General features: G+C 45.3%; 9 protein-coding genes across 9 annotated transcripts; 3 read left to right on the forward strand and 6 right to left on the reverse strand.

The window, feature by feature from the left end:
• Window positions 1-199: 199 nt before the first annotated feature.
• N7495_006498 (uncharacterized protein) lies at window positions 200-586 on the forward strand (the record flags this gene model as incomplete). The annotated part of the gene is made up of 3 exons (XM_057209149.1): window positions 200-254; window positions 359-404; window positions 463-586. 3 exons carry the CDS (start codon window positions 200-202, stop codon window positions 584-586), a joined length of 225 nt encoding a protein of 74 aa, XP_057062923.1.
• A 1,031-nt stretch (window positions 587-1,617) lies between these two features.
• Window positions 1,618-2,262, forward strand: N7495_006499 (LysM peptidoglycan-binding domain-containing protein; the record flags this gene model as incomplete). The annotated part of the gene is made up of 2 exons (XM_057209150.1): window positions 1,618-1,908; window positions 2,017-2,262. The coding sequence occupies 2 exons, from the start codon at window positions 1,618-1,620 to the stop codon at window positions 2,260-2,262; spliced, it is 537 nt and encodes a 178-aa protein (XP_057062924.1).
• A 432-nt stretch (window positions 2,263-2,694) lies between these two features.
• N7495_006500 (uncharacterized protein) lies at window positions 2,695-3,572 on the reverse strand (the record flags this gene model as incomplete). Its single annotated transcript, XM_057209151.1, has 2 exons — window positions 2,695-3,426; window positions 3,486-3,572. 2 exons carry the CDS (start codon window positions 3,570-3,572, stop codon window positions 2,695-2,697), a joined length of 819 nt encoding a protein of 272 aa, XP_057062925.1.
• A 65-nt stretch (window positions 3,573-3,637) lies between these two features.
• N7495_006501 (F-box protein) lies at window positions 3,638-4,018 on the reverse strand (the record flags this gene model as incomplete). The annotated part of the gene is made up of 1 exon (XM_057209152.1): window positions 3,638-4,018. The coding sequence occupies one exon, from the start codon at window positions 4,016-4,018 to the stop codon at window positions 3,638-3,640; it is 381 nt and encodes a 126-aa protein (XP_057062926.1).
• A 430-nt stretch (window positions 4,019-4,448) lies between these two features.
• N7495_006502 (nuclear transport factor 2 family protein) lies at window positions 4,449-4,919 on the forward strand (the record flags this gene model as incomplete). Its single annotated transcript, XM_057209153.1, has 1 exon — window positions 4,449-4,919. One exon carries the CDS (start codon window positions 4,449-4,451, stop codon window positions 4,917-4,919), a length of 471 nt encoding a protein of 156 aa, XP_057062927.1.
• Window positions 4,920-5,077: 158 nt separating this feature from the next.
• Window positions 5,078-6,902, reverse strand: N7495_006503 (putative homogentisate 1,2-dioxygenase; the record flags this gene model as incomplete). Its single annotated transcript, XM_057209154.1, has 7 exons — window positions 5,078-5,340; window positions 5,401-5,523; window positions 5,577-5,739; window positions 5,793-6,395; window positions 6,446-6,620; window positions 6,685-6,707; window positions 6,765-6,902. The coding sequence occupies 7 exons, from the start codon at window positions 6,900-6,902 to the stop codon at window positions 5,078-5,080; spliced, it is 1,488 nt and encodes a 495-aa protein (XP_057062928.1).
• Window positions 6,903-7,502: 600 nt separating this feature from the next.
• Window positions 7,503-9,212, reverse strand: N7495_006504 (uncharacterized protein; the record flags this gene model as incomplete). The annotated part of the gene is made up of 5 exons (XM_057209155.1): window positions 7,503-8,081; window positions 8,136-8,477; window positions 8,531-8,712; window positions 8,773-8,987; window positions 9,037-9,212. 5 exons carry the CDS (start codon window positions 9,210-9,212, stop codon window positions 7,503-7,505), a joined length of 1,494 nt encoding a protein of 497 aa, XP_057062929.1.
• Window positions 9,213-14,091: 4,879 nt separating this feature from the next.
• N7495_006505 (uncharacterized protein) lies at window positions 14,092-15,687 on the reverse strand (the record flags this gene model as incomplete). The annotated part of the gene is made up of 5 exons (XM_057209156.1): window positions 14,092-15,278; window positions 15,328-15,336; window positions 15,450-15,507; window positions 15,572-15,592; window positions 15,649-15,687. 5 exons carry the CDS (start codon window positions 15,685-15,687, stop codon window positions 14,092-14,094), a joined length of 1,314 nt encoding a protein of 437 aa, XP_057062930.1.
• A 372-nt stretch (window positions 15,688-16,059) lies between these two features.
• On the reverse strand, window positions 16,060-17,760 carry N7495_006506 (acyl--CoA ligase; the record flags this gene model as incomplete). The annotated part of the gene is made up of 1 exon (XM_057209157.1): window positions 16,060-17,760. The coding sequence occupies one exon, from the start codon at window positions 17,758-17,760 to the stop codon at window positions 16,060-16,062; it is 1,701 nt and encodes a 566-aa protein (XP_057062931.1).
• Window positions 17,761-17,985: the final 225 nt, after the last annotated feature.

The raw sequence follows: 17,985 nt of genomic DNA on the forward strand, positions 1-17,985 counted from the left end.
GTCTTGCCATTCCTTTCTTCTCAAGTACGCTCTTTTCTTCAATCAGAGAATCAGACAATCATAAAGAGCCTTATCTTTACATTCTTTTGCTCCGCCATTGCGTAGGCGTCCCTTGATGTACTTCCTCGAGCAAGTTCAAACTGCACGACTTATATTGTTCAAAGTGGAGATACTTGCACTGGAATTGGGCAGTCACAAGATGTCACTTGGGCTCAGCTTATTTCCTGGAACTCTGGAATCAATTCCGTCTGCTCGTATGTGAAAACTCCCAAAATAGGACTATTCTTTGCTTAATTCTAGAAATATAGCAACCTTGCAAGTCTAATCAATACTACCATCTGTGTGACCAATCCAATAGGAAGCTTTGCTCTCAGTGGCATGACTACTATTGTGACTACTACGGCGTAAATCTTACCATGGAATATTTCTTCATTCAAATGTTGTTTGTACTAATAAATCCAGTTCTATTCTGTCACCCACTGGAGAGGGCACCAAATCCCGCTGTGCCGAGTATTATAAGGCTGGCAAGGATGAGACCTGCACAACCATGGCTGATAAATTTAGCATTTCTCGAAGCGATCTGTGAGGTTTTAATTTGGCTGCCGGAGGAGAGACATAGAGCTAATATTTACAGACTTTTCTTAAATCCTGAGCTCTTTTTGAACTGCACAAATTTATTGGCTGACACATATTATTGCGTGGAGCCTGTAGGGTATGGAGTGTCATCTACTCCAACCGCGACCTTTGACGAAACTCCTTCAACTTCCTTACCTAGGAACAAACCTGCTCGTGTGTGGCCAACCGGGTCAAGTCCAATTATCCCACTTGCAAATGGAACCCGCACAGACTGCGTGGGGTAAGATACTGAGTTTATCTTACTAGTACCACAAAGGCTGACCATCATTCAAGATACACGTGGTTTCCAAACATTACCGACAACACAGCTACCAACTGTTGGAATCAGGCTTGGCTGTGGAGTGTTTCAAATGAGGTTTGTTTCCTTAACTCTCTTCTCTAAGTTGGGCCCACGTGCTAATAGTTACATCTAAATAAATAGGAGATAATCCTATGGAACCCCTCTCTGGCCCAGACCTCCAATTCCTCCATGTCCTCCACCTCAGCGACTACTACTAGCTCGGACTTTGTGATATACCCATGCACCTTGCAGCCCAGTAGTTCTTACTGCGTCCAACTTTCAACTCCTACCTCTACTAGTAAGTCTTCTCAATAGACTTTATAAAGGTCTAAACTAACGCCAGAATTCCTCTTTAAAGGCAGTAGTAGTGTGGTCAGCACACCCATTCCTCGCGCCAATGGTGAAATTGCCAATTGCACCAAATGGTACGCACCAAGAAATAAGTACGACACATGCTTTAGCGTACTCCATTCGCAGGAGGTTTAGATTGCTGAGTTCTATGCCATGAACCGTCGGTAAAGAGTGACTTTAGCGGGATGAGCATTGGCACATACTATTGTGTTTCGACATATGAGGGTGGCTACCCAGTGGGCTTCCCAGGCTTCGTATCAGTCTCGAGTAGTCCTATCAGCAGTACCCCAGTAGCTAATTCAACATCCGTGAGAACTGGTTTTTCAACACCATCTCCCATTCAAACAGGCATGGTTTCTACCTGCGACAAGTTCCACAAGGTCATTGCGGACGACTCGTGCTACGATATTGCCAACGACAACGGAATATCCTTATCATCCTTTTATGCCTGGAATCCAGCGGTGAAAACGGACTGCTCTGGCCTACAGGCAAATAAGTACGTCTGCATCGGTGTCAAGTCCAGCTCAACTACTGCCGGGTCTTCAACTATCACTGGGTCCACAACCACCACTATGTCCGGAATCAAAACGCCATCTTCCATTCAGACAGGCATGGCTTCTAACTGTGATGCGTTCTACGAGGTTGTTACCGATGACTCGTGATACGATATTGCCAATGATCACGGAGTCTCATTGTCCAACTTTTACGCTTGGAATCCAGCGGTGAACACGGACTGTTCTGGGTTGCAGGCAAATGAGTACGTCTGCGTTGGCGTGAAATCCACCACCACTGGCGTCACAACGGCAGACCCCATTCAAACAGGCATGGTTTCTACATGTGACAAGTTTTACAAAGTTGTTGCAGATGATTCATGCGTTGATATCGCAAATGAATACGGCATCTCAACGTCCTCTTTCTACGCCTGGAACCCAGCGGTCAAGACCGACTGCTCCGGTCTGCAAGCGGACGAGTATATTTGCGTTGCTGTGGCTTAACTGCGTAGGCGTCGTCTCAGCTGCTCAAAGATGACACTGCAAAATATTACTTTCTGTACTTGACAGCTGTTTCATATTCTCATAGTGAGTTCAAAAATAGGTCACTGTTAGAAGGAAGAAATTGAAGTTATTAGAAAGTAACCGTGTTTCTTTTGATCCAAATATCTATTATTACCAAGGTTTAGAAATTCCCAATTTCTGAAGCTCCGGCATACCGACGTGTGGTTGAGTATATTCAGGTTCGAAAATATCATACAAAGTACCTATTCCTAACTTGGGGAAGTTAAGTAAAGATACTTGTGTTGGAATTTCACCAGAGTCATAGAGAAAGTTCGTTACCTCATCCGTGAGAAGAGAAAACCTCCCAGGCTGCATCTGATCAATCTCCATGGTGATTCTCACGACCGGTCTTAGTGATCGACCGCGCTTAATCTAATCAAGCTCATCTTGCATCCGCTCTAACAGCTCAGACCAGTCTCCTTCATCGTTAGGAAACCCAAGGGATCCTAGCTCGATAGAGCGTAGTGAAGATGAAGCCGAACTAAGCAGATCAATTAAGTCTGACGTTTTGACGCCAAAATTAGAAAGACCAAAATGATAGAGATTTGGCCATTGCTGGACAGGGAGAATGTCTTTCAAAGGAAGAACTGGGTCCCCATTTGAATCGTCTAATGCTACTGTCAAATGGATGTGAGTCAGTTCCTTCGCCAAGCTAATAGCCTCGTAGAAGCATCCGCTGGTGAAACCTTCATAGTCATAGACCCCGTTGTATCCAACCAGGAAGGATAGGTGAAGGTGACGAAAGCCTGGGCGTTTCATGATGGCTGCGAAACAGTTGTACTCTTCACACGGCTGGGCAAAAATCATGTAGTTTATCCTAGTGGCGAGTTGTTTTGAATCGAAGCATAGTTCAGAAACCTTATGGTCCTCGATCGCTGATAGAACGCAAAGGACAATTCTGGCCCCTCTCCACAACTCCTTATACTCTTCTTTTGCCTCTGACCACACTAAAGGGTTGACAACTAATACTTCACTCGGAGAAGTTTGCCATCCCCGTGGAATGGGATAGTTGAAGCCATAAGGAAATGCTCGGATCGTAGGTGTTTGATATAGTGGAGAGAAAGTGCGGCCATGCGCTGCAGGCGTAACAGTCACTCGTCTCAGCTGTGGGAATCGCTCTAAGCCATAAACGAAGGCTTTTCATCATCCCGAGATTCAATCACCGCTTGCTGGTCATTGAGAACTTGCGAATAGTACTTCCAGCAGTCCTTTAGAGGCATCTGTGCATCCGCCTGCTGCTGGCGAGCCATATGGTCGGCCTGTCCACGTCGCGGGATTTCCGCTGTTTCATATTGGGGATGTTGTTTTTGCATTTCTACAAGAACCACTTAGGACATCCTTCTTCGTCGTTGATTTGCAAGTCCCTGCGATCGATGTACGGTTTATAATCCTCCCAGGACACTGGAGCCGAAACAAAACGCGCGTCGTCCCAAATAGTTTCGGTGACCTGCTTTCTGAAGACTGGATGATTCGCTACAGAGCGCAAAACCTTGATATCCAGCGAATTGGCTGAAAGAAACACGCGCGAGAATGACAGTGGCATCGTCTCGCCTAGTAGTTTGCTTGCCAAGCGCAAGGATTTGAGATCTCGATTTGGCAAAAATGATGCGACCAACAACAAAATCTCAGCAGGTAATTGAAGAAGCCCGGGACTTATTGTCAATGGGGGCTGACGTTCAGGGCTTTGTGCAGCCATTGTAAGATTGTATTTTTGGCGGAGTGAAAATGATAAAGTGCGGGCGCTCTCTTGAACATTTTGAACCTTACGTATGTACCGTGACACTCCATACGAAAACTTGGAAGTATCCACTTCAATAATACATGCGTATTGAATCAGGGATTCAGGGTCTCTTAGATTACCAACTCACATTTCTACATCTTTCAAGGTTTATCAGCTAACTGCCACTTTCCTAACTAGATCCATTACAGGAAGTAATTAGTGCACCTGTACATTAATTCTACAACTGAAGATGTCTGATTAGGCCCGGAAAAGTCTCTTAACGCCGTCTGGACTTAATCGGTGTTAAGAGAGTTGAAAACCCCCCTCATAGTCCTTGCTATAAAAGCCATTAGATAAAACAGCAAAAAGCAATCAGATTGACCAAGAACATTTATTCTACTCCAAAATGGAATCCTATTCCCTACCTGCAACTCTATCACCGCCCCTTGACGATCGAAGCGCCATAACTGACGCACTGTATCGCTGCATCCTCGGCCTCGATACGAACGACAGTAAACTCTTCGATTCAGCTTTTGCTCTAGACGCCAGCTTTAGCATAAATGGCCGTGTCTCGCAGGGTCTACCTGCCATCCATACCGATTGCTTCGACCTGATCTCCAAGCTGGACACAACCCATTTTGTCACGAACATCCGCATCAATATTGAGGGAGACAAGGCTACTTTGACAGCGTCTGCACTTGCGCAACACTTTCCCGGTAGTAAGGGGATGGCACCTGATCAGAGTCGTCTTTTGACTGGTAGTCTTTACTGGGCAGAATTGGTGAAAGATGGTGCTGATGGCTTATGGAAGATTGAAGCTGTTAATATGAAGTCTAAATGGGTGGAGGGTGATTGGGCAGTTCTGGCTGGCAACTAGGATGAGATTGGATTGGAAAATGGAGACAAGGTTTCATATTAATCAATCTGTTTCGCTAGAGAACAAGTACAAAAGGGATCCGAAATTGATCCCCCTATATATAATAGCAGCCGCTGATAATTCACTCAACCCACAGTTGGGTATCTTCAAGCTCATATTTAAGCGATAGTAAGACCCCTCGCCTTTGCAGCTAGGAGTCTTTCAACTTCCTCTGCATGCTCGGAGAAGTGATTTACCAAGCTGTCCCACATCTTAGGCTCATGCTCGTGCTTCTTCTTGCTGTTCCATGCGTAATCAGTAATGGTGAATGGTCGACTAGACTCGAACATGATGGCGATTGAGGCCTCGGAGATTTGCATCACTGGCTGTGCGGTTTCAGACGCCGCCTTGAATTCCTCGTAAGCGACACCGTGAGGAACCACTGTTTATTTGTGAGCTTGGGAACAAAAGAGGGGGAAGAGATTGGAGTTTGGGAGCTTACTTCCGCATTCGAATGACACACTGCCGGGTTTAAAGGCATCTGACCGACCGCCATAATCGCCGTAGACCAGACCCATCAGCTCTGAGGCAACATTTCGGTGGTAGTATGGAGGACGGTAGGTGTCTTATACGCGTGTTAGGTTGAGAGTTTTTTTGTGTTGAGTTTTGAGCACTTACGTGAGGAAACATCCCATCGCGGAGAGAAGATGAGAAAATCCGCCAATGGAGCTGTCACGTCACGAGACTTCGCTGTAAGAACGCAAAAGATTGAGGGATCGATGTGATCGACAGAGATAGAGCCGATGTTGACGAACTTGGTCATATCATATTTATATGGAACCTGGAAAGCAAGTTAGCGACAAAAGATTCCACGGGCTAAGATAAAAGGCGTACATAGTTTCCGTGCCAGGCAACCACATCAAATGGATTGTGGCCCTGGGTGCTCTTGAAGAACTTGCCACCGAGCTTATAGACGATCTCCCAATCTTCCTTGGCGATTTCATAATGAGCGTTGGGAGTCAAAAAGTCTCGGGCATTAGCCAAACCATTAGCACCGATAGGACCCAATTCAGGAAGCTCGAAGTAGCTACCCCAGACTTCAAGGATGTATCCACGGGAGGGGCCATCGGGTAATTCAACACGGAATCGAATACCACGGGGAATGACGATAATCTCTCCGGGCTGCACATAAAGGGGGCCAAACTCAGTCTGAATATCGAGGGCACCCTGCTGCGGGACAATCAAAAACTCTCCGTCGGAGTTGACAAAGGCCTTCTTTTGCATGCTAGTGTTGGCCACATAGAGATGAGTGGCTAGACCCTCGCGCAGCGTGGGATCACCAGAGCCAGCGAAGGTCTTCAAACCATCCACAAAGTCCACATCTTCATTCTCGGGGATGTCAATAGGGTGCCATGCCAGCTGGGTAGGAGAGACATGAATGCGGGGATTCAGAGGCAAGAAGTTAGACTCGGTGTCTTCATTATCGGGCAACTCTGTCTGTAAAGACTATTAGTCCAGATCGCCCGACGAACAAGAACAACACATACGAAACCGTAGTGAGCAACGGCGGGACGGGCACGGTACAGCCACGCCTTCTTGTTAGCACCTCGGGGAGCCACAAAAGCAGTGGCAGTGATTTGCTCGGCATATAGTCCTAGGCGAACATTTTGGGGACTGTTCTGGCCCTGTGGAAGGGTACCAGGAACAGCTTCTGATTCGAATCTGGTCGGATTAAAAATCTCACATCAGCCAGTTGAATCGCTAGATGCAGGGGATAAGCACATACGAGTTGCCGAAGCCGGCTTGGTACTGCAAAGGAACGGGGTTAGCAGGGAATATGCTGGATGATAAGATATCACCACATACCTTGTAAGGGTCATTTCTTCGTGTTTTGAATGAAGGAACAGTGGCATCCTTCTGTGTCTCGGCCCAGTGGAAAATCTTCTGGTACTCTGTGGGATCCGAGACCTTGGTTGTTGTGGTTGTTGTGGTTGCTGAAGGCATGATGTTAAATATGACTGAAACAAACCAGAATAGAGTGACTAGGATATGAGATGGTAGATCATTCCTGGGGAACACATCCTATATATAATACTTCCAAGATTCTGGGACGTTCAATTTTGGAAGCAAGAAACTGTGGGGTCAAGAAATGCGGAGCCCCATGTTACGGGGTTGGACCCCATTTTGGTATAGGGGGTTGGATCTGACATCATGTGGCATACAAAGAGACGGGAATCGGCATGTCGTCAGCCACTTTACCGATCTCCCCGGTGGGGGAGAAATATTCAAGCGTGGTTGAAGTTGAGTTGACCCCACATGAGAATAACGTGGGGACTTTGTTATACTTCGATCCACATTGCAGCTTCAACAAGAATGCTGCCACTGGAGGTCTGAGATCGGTCGTATGGTCATTCATGAATTTGCTGAGCAGGAATAGAATAACTGAGAATTTGCCGAAGTTCTTCAGCTCGTTGTACTATACGGAACTCGGCCTTGTATGACCGGATGAAATTATACGCGGAGTTACGCGGAGTTTGGAAAGTAAATTGCCAGTGAGGAGAATAGATGAGGTCTGAACGTTGAAATGTATTTAGGCTGTTCTATCTAGTTCAAAAGGTTAATTCTACCAGCAGTTAAAGAGCCCAATATGGGCATGTAGACGTTCATTCCAGCTTCCTGCAGCACCTTGCAGTGCTCGATTCTCCGTCGCACCGCGAACTGATCATTCTTAATCTCCTTGCAATCCCCAACAGGGCCGTAAGCAAAAACATTCTCTGCAGACCAAGGTGCCTCCCCCGATGCAAAGCTAATCCAGCGCTGTCGCATTTCCCGGCCAACAGCATCTGCGGCTGGATTGAATGAGAGATCAAGGCTTCCAAAGATGAATAACAGGTCAACCGCATGGTGAGCGCGACTAGATGGTTGCCAGGGGTTAGGCTGGTCAATTACATACTTGTATACAGAATTTCCAGCTGCCTGGACCTTATTCGAGACCACTTCTACAGGAAGTGTGTAGCGGGCATCATTCACGATGTCCAAGGCACCCAGTTTGGCCGCTGTTGGCCGATCTGCTACCACATGATACATCTTGCGTAGTTTGGTTCCCCATTTTTCATCTTGTTCAAATGCAGAGACTATAGTCTCTCCGTCGAGAAGCTCGACTCCATTGCGCCAGATCACCGACTGTATAACATGTTAGCACCTGATTATAGGGAAGGGAATGATATCAATCCTTACCTCATACTCGGTGTCGCCGATCATCAGCTCGTCAACTTGCTCCGACCTTGTCTCCCAGTTTTCCAATTGAGGTTCCTCCTGAATCCACATCGTGTTAACGTTGCATTCTTTCAGTGCCTGTACCAGCACAGGCACTGACGATGCTCGCAGAGAAGGCTGACCCAATTCCTGTACTTTGGCCTCCAGAGTCTTGATGAGTCCATTGCCTCGCTCCACTGGTAATGGAGATGACAGGTACAAAGAACCCGATGCCAATACCGCCCGCTTGACGGGGGGTCCAGTGATGGTATGCGCATGAACATAGATGGCGCCGGCACTCTCACCAGCAAGTGTAATGTTTTTCTACTAGCAGATCAGCCAAATCATTTCATGAACCGAAGTAAAATATATATTACCGGGTCACCACCGAAAGAAGCAATATTCTTGCGCACCCAATCAATACCAAGTTGCTGGTCTTTCAGTGCAAGGTTCTTTTCCTTGCCATCTCCAAAGCTAAAGATGTTCAAGCGGTAATTGACAGAAACAAAGATCACAGGTTTGCCAGCCCTGATCGAATCAGCAACAAGTACTGTAGGATCTGCTCGATTTATTATTAGTTGATCTATACTCAGTATTTAACAAAGTTTTTATAACGAACCGCAAATCTTAGATGCAGCAGAGCAGAAGGTGACGATCTGAGAACCACCGTGAATCCAGACAACAACAGGAAGAGCAGTGTTTGGAGAAACCGGAGGACAGGTAATCTCCAAGTTCAAACATTCAAATTCATCCTCCAGCTCTGGTTCAATGACAAAGTCTTCAGGGATCCGAAGTAGATGGCGCACATCCACATCCATCTGCGGACATCTTGGACTATAGAAGGGTAAGCTTTATTCCTCTCATCGGGGGTGGAATGACATACCCATATTTGGAAGCATTTACAATAGTCCCCCCAAAACTATTCACTGGCTTGGCTTTCTCAAACCGAGCTGGTATACTGGCATACTTGATACCAAGATATTGATGAACAGCTACACCTTCATCCCGCACAACACCGTTAAAGGTAGCGTCCAAGGCTTTGTGATGAACTTCAGCCATTATTTGAGAATGCAAAGCAGCAAGAACCTAGTGCTAGAAGACGAGAAAATAGAGAAACAGTGAAAATGCCGGCTAATAATCCTACCGCCAGAACTCCGTACTTCAGAATGTGGGGCCGCGGGACAGGTTATGTCATGTGGGGCCTTTTTATACTCAATAGTACCTACTGATACGGGGAACATGGACGTCCTAGCCAGTCTGCGAACCTAGCTAAATCATGGAGTATGGTAGATGCAGTCAGAGTCCGTCCTCTAGGGGCTATGTGGGAGAAAGGAAGGAGAACCAAGGGGTAGCTCAAGAAGGTAAAGGTAGTCTGATGGTCTAATCTCTCAACTGAATGTTTAAATACACAATCTCCACTAGTGTCGGGTGACCTCCCCTGTCAAATGGCCAGTCCTATTTTAGTCTAGTGTTCTTTATTAGTCAGCTTCCGTACGCTCTTTACTGTAGTAAGATTTACTACTGCGAATACACACACATATTTGAGATTGTGAAGTCTTCTGATTGGTTCCTATAATCCCACTTCCTCGCCCAAGTTGACACCCCCACTACACCCTTGCATTTTAACTACTCATTATTCAGTTTTATTCTACAAATATAGAGAAGATCCTTAGAGCCTTGTACTCTCTTTTATGTCTATTCAATGGTATAAGAGAAAGAAAAAATCGTTCTTTTCCCAGACCTTTTGCCAACAACTTTCTGCTTTGAAATTCTTTACCTTTAATTGATTTATTCAATTGATTACTAGACCTTTAACATGACGGGAACTCAATGATCTAAGACTTGGAAGTCTGTGTTTTAAAATTGAATGGGTACCTTTGTCTTCGACCTACGGAGCAAGATCTTAATTAGTAAACATATAGAGAGAGGAATATTTTCATAGATCCTAGATTTATCTATTCTGGTATTAGTATGAACATTGCCTCTGTTATTTGTTTATTGTCACCGTGGGATATAGTCCTTCTGGTGTCGCGAACTATTTATCGCGCGATGATGAAATTTGCGGCTTCTCTTGTTCCAATTCTCGGTCTGTCATCAGATTTGGGGCTGGGTAGTAGGTTCCCTAAGTAGTCAGCTTTCCTTTAGTTGGTGATATTCGGGCAGTATACTAGCTGTGAGGTAATAAAAGCCCAGAACCCCGAAGTATCTGCAGATAAGATATACACCTGGCTTGTCTCTCTGACTCGAATACTAACGCATACATCTGCATCACAGAGTCTACTGTACTCGCACGCTTTTCTCATCAGACTTATTTTGCGGCGATATTGTTTTTGACGGATCAACCTTCTATTAGAGTGACCGGACCGGAAACTTTTAGAAGCCATAATAAATATCTGCCTTGTTGTGTGAATATACTGAAAATTGTACTATATTAGAGGCAAAAACATACAGCACGGACTCATATAATGAACAAGTCAAGTGCTGCTTAGTAAAGGCCTAAAGGGGCGCTTTTCCTCACGTATAGACAGTCTCAAGCAGGTAGTCACAAATTTTTTGTTGGTTTAAGAAAATATGAAAAAAAAAGAAGAGAAAAGCTCCCCTAAGATTCCAAAAAATGAGGGAAAAAAGTGTCAATGTTTTCTAATTACTTGTTTCGAACGGTCTTATGACCTAATTATATAATTTGCATGGTGCGAGCCGTTTTAGTCTGAGACTATCTTCTGGATAATACTTGCGTGAGTCCTTCGCAACCTAGCTCATCCTAAATCAGCAATAGCAGCGTCAGAGTCTCCTTTAGGGTGATTTGGGTGATTTGGGTGAGCATGGGTGAGCTCGGGGCAAGGACAAGTGAGCAACACTTACTGCTATAAATAGGGGCTTTTCTTTCACTCTAGCATCTTTTTATACCAACGTGTACTGGATTTGAACTTCAAGGATGAATTTTGAAAATCTCCAGAAATTGCTTTTGAGGGGGGGGAGGAATTGACTCTTTTATTTGCGTAAAATGCCAAGGGCCTCATCAGATTAGGCCTAGCGTCTTCGCAAAGATGTCAACATTCGCGCGTCCGCGTATCCGTATTCAAATCATCTCTTCTCTACCAACCATGGATTCAATAGACTCAACTACCAGTTGTTACTGCTCAAATTGCTATAGGCAGCTCTCTGCTGGAAATATCTTGGAACGTTTTGGTTAGGTACATAGGGAAAATGACTATACGCGACTGTAGAAACCTTAAAGAGCCTTCAAGTGCTGCTCTCAGTATAGATTGGACCACCCCGGTTACAAGACCAATCCTGCTCTTTTATTATTAGTTTGCCAGACTTACGATATTCCCTAACAGTCCACGGGTCACCTAACCGAATTGAAAATTAATTTTACACCTGATATACGCAAAGGTGACAAGGCTCGCGGAATGGATCCATTAGTGTCATTATGCCAATGTTTTACCTTGGAACTGACTCGTGGGTGACAAAAGCACAGATGTATCTAGGTACTACATCCATCTCTCCTGAACTATGTAGGTATAAACATGGATAACAACCGTCACTCACGTACCTACGTACCGTTTTTTCCATACCAGCTCTTGGCATTCCCCTTCGCTGCTTTTGCTCCCTGAGTAGAACTGAGCACGTGTCTATGCATTATATAAGCTCACTGATCTGCTCACTGAGTAGTCATCAGGAGATACTTAGGGAGCACATAGTGAGTAGTCTGGTTCACTCAGTGAGCACTCAGTGAGCGGCCTGATTCGCTCACAGAGCGAGCTGAGTAAGTACCTCAACATGCTAGTCCCGTCCCTTTTTATGTAGGCTGTTCATATTATCCCATTAATAAATGTCGGGTTTCACTAGAATGGTCGTTTATCCTAGGAGCACACTTCTGTTCAGGGGATAATCTTACTACGCATTTTATTTGATTGGTCTATCAATTCTTATCTCGGGATGTAAGCTCCTAGGAAGCACTTCATGTAGCCTAGGCATTAGACGAATTTACACGATCAATCTCCAATCTTATAGCTAGTTCCCATCCGATGGGCCATTCTTTATAATATAAGGGAGTGCGAATGACAAGTTGGCTTGCTAATAAGAGCACAAAGATCTTAACACTACTATCAGCAATTTAATGTACGCTGACTCTTGGAAAATGCTATAAGGCGGAAACAATTGGCTTCCAGACCTGGCTCCTAGGAGCTAGCCCTGACCTACTCCGATAGTTTCCCGGAGAGCTCAATTTCTTTTTGTTAGCCAACTATCTAGGAGTCCTAGGATCCTAGGTCGTTGCACGAATCCTTGAGATTATTATTGTTGCGACAGCCGAGAAACAAGGCCATCAACAGACGGAAAGTATTTCGGCCGAAAAAGCTTCTGCCAAGACAGTGACTCTGGAACTAGATTAGTATATCACGGCATCCTTGAACGATATGCATTCATCGCAAACGACACCCTTGAGCGATGCGTATTCGCGACAGTAATGTCCCGTCTTCACCGTCTCTTCTGTCTCGGACGAATGTTGACATTCGTCCAGGGCAGAGGGGCACCCATATACTATAAGTAGCTAGTTCTTTCATCAATGAAAAAGCAGACTTCACAACAATCGCAGTATTCAGTATCGTAGCATCCACTACACCCAGTGGATTTTCTACGGTGTTGAGTAGCGGTTTGTTGGGGCTCACAACGTTTACTATTCTCAGTTAGATATTCGAATATTGCCCTTTCGAGCGACAGATATAGCTGCAGCTTTACGCATTGATGGTATATGTAACAGGTTGAATCCTGGTGAACTACCAAGTGGTTGTACCACGCGACCCACCAACCGCATACCTCACGATTCCACCCCGAATTGTTTACGTTTCTTTAAGGATTTTGTACACAGCATGTGCCTAGCTAGTTCTGAATCTAAGATGAGCTTTAGCTCTTCACAGGAACATTGACTCAAGGGTCTGAACAATCTTCAAAATAATTTTGCAACAAAACAGACCAACTTCCTAGGCTCAAAAGAACCGCTCCAAATGCTTCAATTAATACATATATGCAGCTGATGTGCCTGAAATATCTTTTATCTCATCGAATCCTGCGGATATGTGGAAATACTAGATATCTATACTCATATTCCATTCTCAAAACCTTGGAAATTGCCATTCAACGGAATTATACGCGCTTTCCCAGTGATATTTGACTGCACAGTAAATACTGATCAGATGAGAGTGCTCAGGTGTGCTTAGTTCCAGCAAAATCATTGGGTCCAAGCACTTACATAGAAATCCAGTGCCTGTTGATAAGAGTAGCTTGGATCTACTGTTGTGCGCCCACTTCATTATAAGCACTGGAGCTATTCAAGAAGGTCGCCATAGCCGCATTGAATACTGATTGGTCCGCTAAAAATCAGCCATTATCAAGGTTTAATGCTTGCAGTATTATACGAGGCATTAAGATACAACCTTGGAATCAAGTTTCTCTTAAGTACTTAGTAGTTCAGTCAGTTTTCTACTATATTCTGGTGGAATCTGACCCTCCAATATTGAAGTTGCTTCTAGACTGTTAAGAGCAGAATACTATACAAAAATGGAGGCTTACTGCAAAGTAAACAGACGATGATTCGATGTCCAAACTACTATACTTATTGCAGAAACTAGGATAATGACGAGAACAATGGGGAAACCGGTCTGAGCAAAGTCTTGGAAGCGTCAAAGTACGGCAATCTATTGGATATAAACCTGAGGTAACACTGTTATATTATTGATGGGTATTGGTCTTCCAAGGTTGGCGTAGCTTTCATCTTAGTAGTCTTGGTATTTGCAGGGGCTGATCGAGTGAATGCCATCGTTGAATATGCATATCCGAGAGGCAGCAGTCCATTTCCATGGCTCTTGGTGTTATTGACGCAATTCAAGTATATCATCAACAGGTATATAATTAAATTAATTCGTTCAGGATTTACTCATACAGTAGCTGAAGGCTTTCTCAGAATCCAACCCCCCATAAATAAGAAAATAGGAAGGGCAGACACGCCAGCAATCAACCCCATAGCCCAACCCATTGTACCCCAACCAGCACTCTGCTTGATAAAGCCAGCAAAAAACGGCCCAACAAGACTGCCAGCCGCAAATCCCATATTTGAAAGTCCAAATGCCAAAGCCATAGCCCCGCTCTCGCCAAATATCCCTGGACACTGATCCTCTCTTTCCTGTACCGCGTAAGACACTTCTGCAATAAGTGGTGTCATGGCGACGGCAATGCAGAGACCCAGTAAAGCTAATAGGGCGCACAAAATGATCTTATCGTGCATTGTTTTTTCTTTCACGAGGCGTAGGAGTGTTGCGAGCGGAACTGCGCAGAGGAATGCGATCGAAACAAGGTAGCGGGGAGACTTTGGAAAGCGGTCGATTATCATTCCTGTGATGGGGTCTGAAAGATGTGGGATCATCAAAGCAATGAATATTAGTCCTTGGCCCGTCTGCTGCCATCCAAATACCTCTTGAACAAATATTGTGAGAACGCTGTCGAAGGAGGAGAGCATTAGAGAGACGACTAGATACCCCCACAGCGACACGATCAAACGGCAGGAGCTTAAAAGAGACGTTAGTTGGCGTATAGAGCTTCTTGGTAAAGGATTCTCTTCTGTTGTCACAGAAGAACTGACAAGAACCGAGGAAACGACCTCGTTACTCGTATGTGCCTTTTCGGCATCATATTGGTCGGAAACCGGCAACGGAATTTCGTCTGGTTTTATCCATGGCAAGGCGTGTTTCTTCTCAATCAAGACCAATCGAAGAAATATATCGATGCCGATAAATCCAAAGGCGAGTCCAAATACAGAATAATACCCTCCATATTCGTAGAGGACTCCACCCAAAAGAGGACCTATCACTGTGCCCAAACTCAGTGACATAGCCACATACCCAATTGCCTGGCCGAGGCCATCTTTGCCTACAGTGTCAACCATAAGAGCGACACCAACAGTCCATACGACTGCAGAGGCAGCTCCTTGGAACAAGCGGCCTGCAATCCAGAGACCGATGTGGGTACCGATGCATAGTAAGGCGGTTGCAGCTCCCAGTGCAACCAGTCCGAGTAGAAGCGGCCATCGTCGAGATTGAGCTCGATCAGCTAGGTAGCCGACGACAGCTAACGATTTATGAGCGATAGAAATAAGGAGTGGTCAGCTGGGACATACGAGAGAAGGCTAGAAGTGAAGCAGAATATAATGCTAGGAGAATTGAGTTCCATGATTGGACTTAAGATTTCGTGCTTTGTTAGCTACTTGATATGCAATGAACTCTGGGGGAATATGCTTACCCTTGTCTTCTGCAATGCCAACTTTGCGTTCCAATGCTGTTGGAGTGACGGGTACAGTCTGAAGAGGTATGAGTAACACTTTATATCTTTGTGATTGGTGGCATATCATGAATCAACCATACCAAGCAGTACATGAGAATATCCTGGAGCAATTATTCTTGATAAGCGAACCTCAGAAGGAAAATGATGCAAATCTTACTGTGAATGTGGCGAATGAAACGGTGAACATGATGAACATTTTGGAGGATCTCAACTCCACTAATTTCGGCCTTGTAGGTTCATTTTTGCGACGTAGGAACCCAAGCCAGTTTCGGCTTTGATAAAACGAGTTCATGAAGTATAATCTTTACTTTACACTGTATGGGAAGGACAGCGACTGTGTATTCAAACCTTGGAAGAATTAGAGATCGAATATTGAAATTTGAGCAGGAAATACCGTTAAATGAAAGGTCCATAGACTAGAAAATCTACGTAGTCATAATCCCCTATATATCGGATGCTCTAGGTTCCAGCGATGAGCGGAGCCCGCGGGTCCCGCGGGTCCCGAACTTACGATATATGTCTTTTAACCAATAACACTTCAATGTTCGTGTATTTGTTTCTAAGTAAATTACAATTGAGCTCTCGGCTTATTGCTTTTCAGCATAAGCTTAAGCTGCCTCCTCAAAATCTTCCCGCTAGGACTCTTAGGAATCTGATCCACAACATGAATGCCCCCGCGAAGTCTTTTATGCTGAGCGATCTTAGGGTTAAGCCATGAATGAATGCCAGCAAGAACAGCTGCAACATCCTGTGTCATGGCCTGACGGCTAAGAACCACAAAAGCAACAGGTAGTTCAGTAGCTCTTTCATCAACCCACATCCCGACAACACCGGCATCTTCGATATCCGGATGATCGACCAACTTCCCTTCCAGCTCACTAGGAACAACCTGAAGACCCTTGTACTTGATCATCTCCTTGATGCGATCTTGAATAGTTACGTAACCCTCGTGGTCAATGGTGCCGATGTCACCTGTTCGGAACCAGCTGGTACCATCGGAGTCGGTGTGGTAGCCCTCCTCGGTCGCTTTCTCGTTGTTGAAGTAGCCCAGAGACACGTTGGGACCTCGACACCAGATCTCGCCGGGTTGGGTTGATCCATCTGAGTTTGTGACAACATCAGACATGGTATCAGGGTCGACAAATCGAAACTCCATGTTGTGACTGATACAGCCGACTCCAGATGTTCGCTTATCTATGCGGTCATTAGGGAAAGCAGTTGCCATAGGAGATGTTTCCGTGAGACCCCACGACTGCTGACAGAACACTTCCGTTTGATAAATCGACTTGAACCTAGATTCCAACGCAGATGAAAGCTCGATTGTAAGCGGCGCAGCCGCTGAGAGGATCCGCTTGACACTTCTCAGATCGTACTTGGCGATTCGGTCATCTTTCACCATCATCAACGCGATGGGAGGCACGATGGAGAGTTCGCCAGGCTTGTATTTCTCAATGCAGCCAAGGTACACGTCAAAGTCAAATTTAGACATAACTATCACGGGTGTGCCCCAGATCAAGCATTGACATATAAACAGATTAAGTCCGTAAATGTGACTGAAAGGGAGAAAGGCGATGGCTGAGTTTCGCTCGACCCGCTGTGACGGGCTCCCTGAATCGAGCATCAATGCTCGCCATTGCTGTAAGTTTGCCGTCATATTCTGATGTGTTGTGACAACGCCCTTGGCAGGACCAGATGTGCCAGAGGAAAAGCAGATGAAGGCAGCTTTGCGACTCGCTTCCTCGGGTGAAACTGCAGTGAGCTTGCCTGGGGGAAACACACTGGCTAGATGTTCACAGGTCGACTGTCCATCAACCAGGGACGGACCATCTAGAAGGATGACTTTCTCAACAGAAGTACCCTTTGCAGCCTTTCGCGCCGTCTCCAACAAAGAAGAATGCACAATCATGAATTTGGCTCCACTTGTCTTGAGCTGAGCATTGAGTTCTAGACTCGACAAAGCTGCACTTGTCGGAGAAACAATAGCCCCAGATCCAATAACTGCATGACAGGCAATCGGATACTCAATTGAGTTCGGACTGAACAGTGTGACCACGTCATCACGTCGCAGGCCAAAGTTTTTCTGAAGACCACCTGCTAGAGATCGGATGCGCTGGAGGACTTGTTCGTGCGTATATTGTTTACCCGAGAGAGCGTCAATAAACAATGGCTTTTCTGCTGGCGAATTAAGAGGGTTGGAGAAAAGGTATGAGACTAGGTCGACTGTTTCAAGCTGCAGATCAGGATACAAAGAGCGATAGATCTTCGACATGTTGTAAAAGGGGTTTATACGGGATGTTGAAGATGGAAGATTTCATATGCAGAAGACTTGTCATTTAAAGGTATAATAAATCGCCTTCGGCGGAAAATGGAAGCGATGATATGCCGAGCCCCATCGACCTGCACAGTGAACCTATGCATTCTTGGGAAATACCGATCTGCATACGACACAATACGGTAATATTGTTTTTTATTGACGATAAACCTAGCCAATCTG

This window comes from Penicillium taxi (assembly GCF_028828555.1).
Source record: "Penicillium taxi strain IBT 34144 chromosome Unknown utg000004l_segment0_segment0, whole genome shotgun sequence".
Lineage (NCBI taxonomy): Eukaryota > Fungi > Ascomycota > Eurotiomycetes > Eurotiales > Aspergillaceae > Penicillium > Penicillium taxi.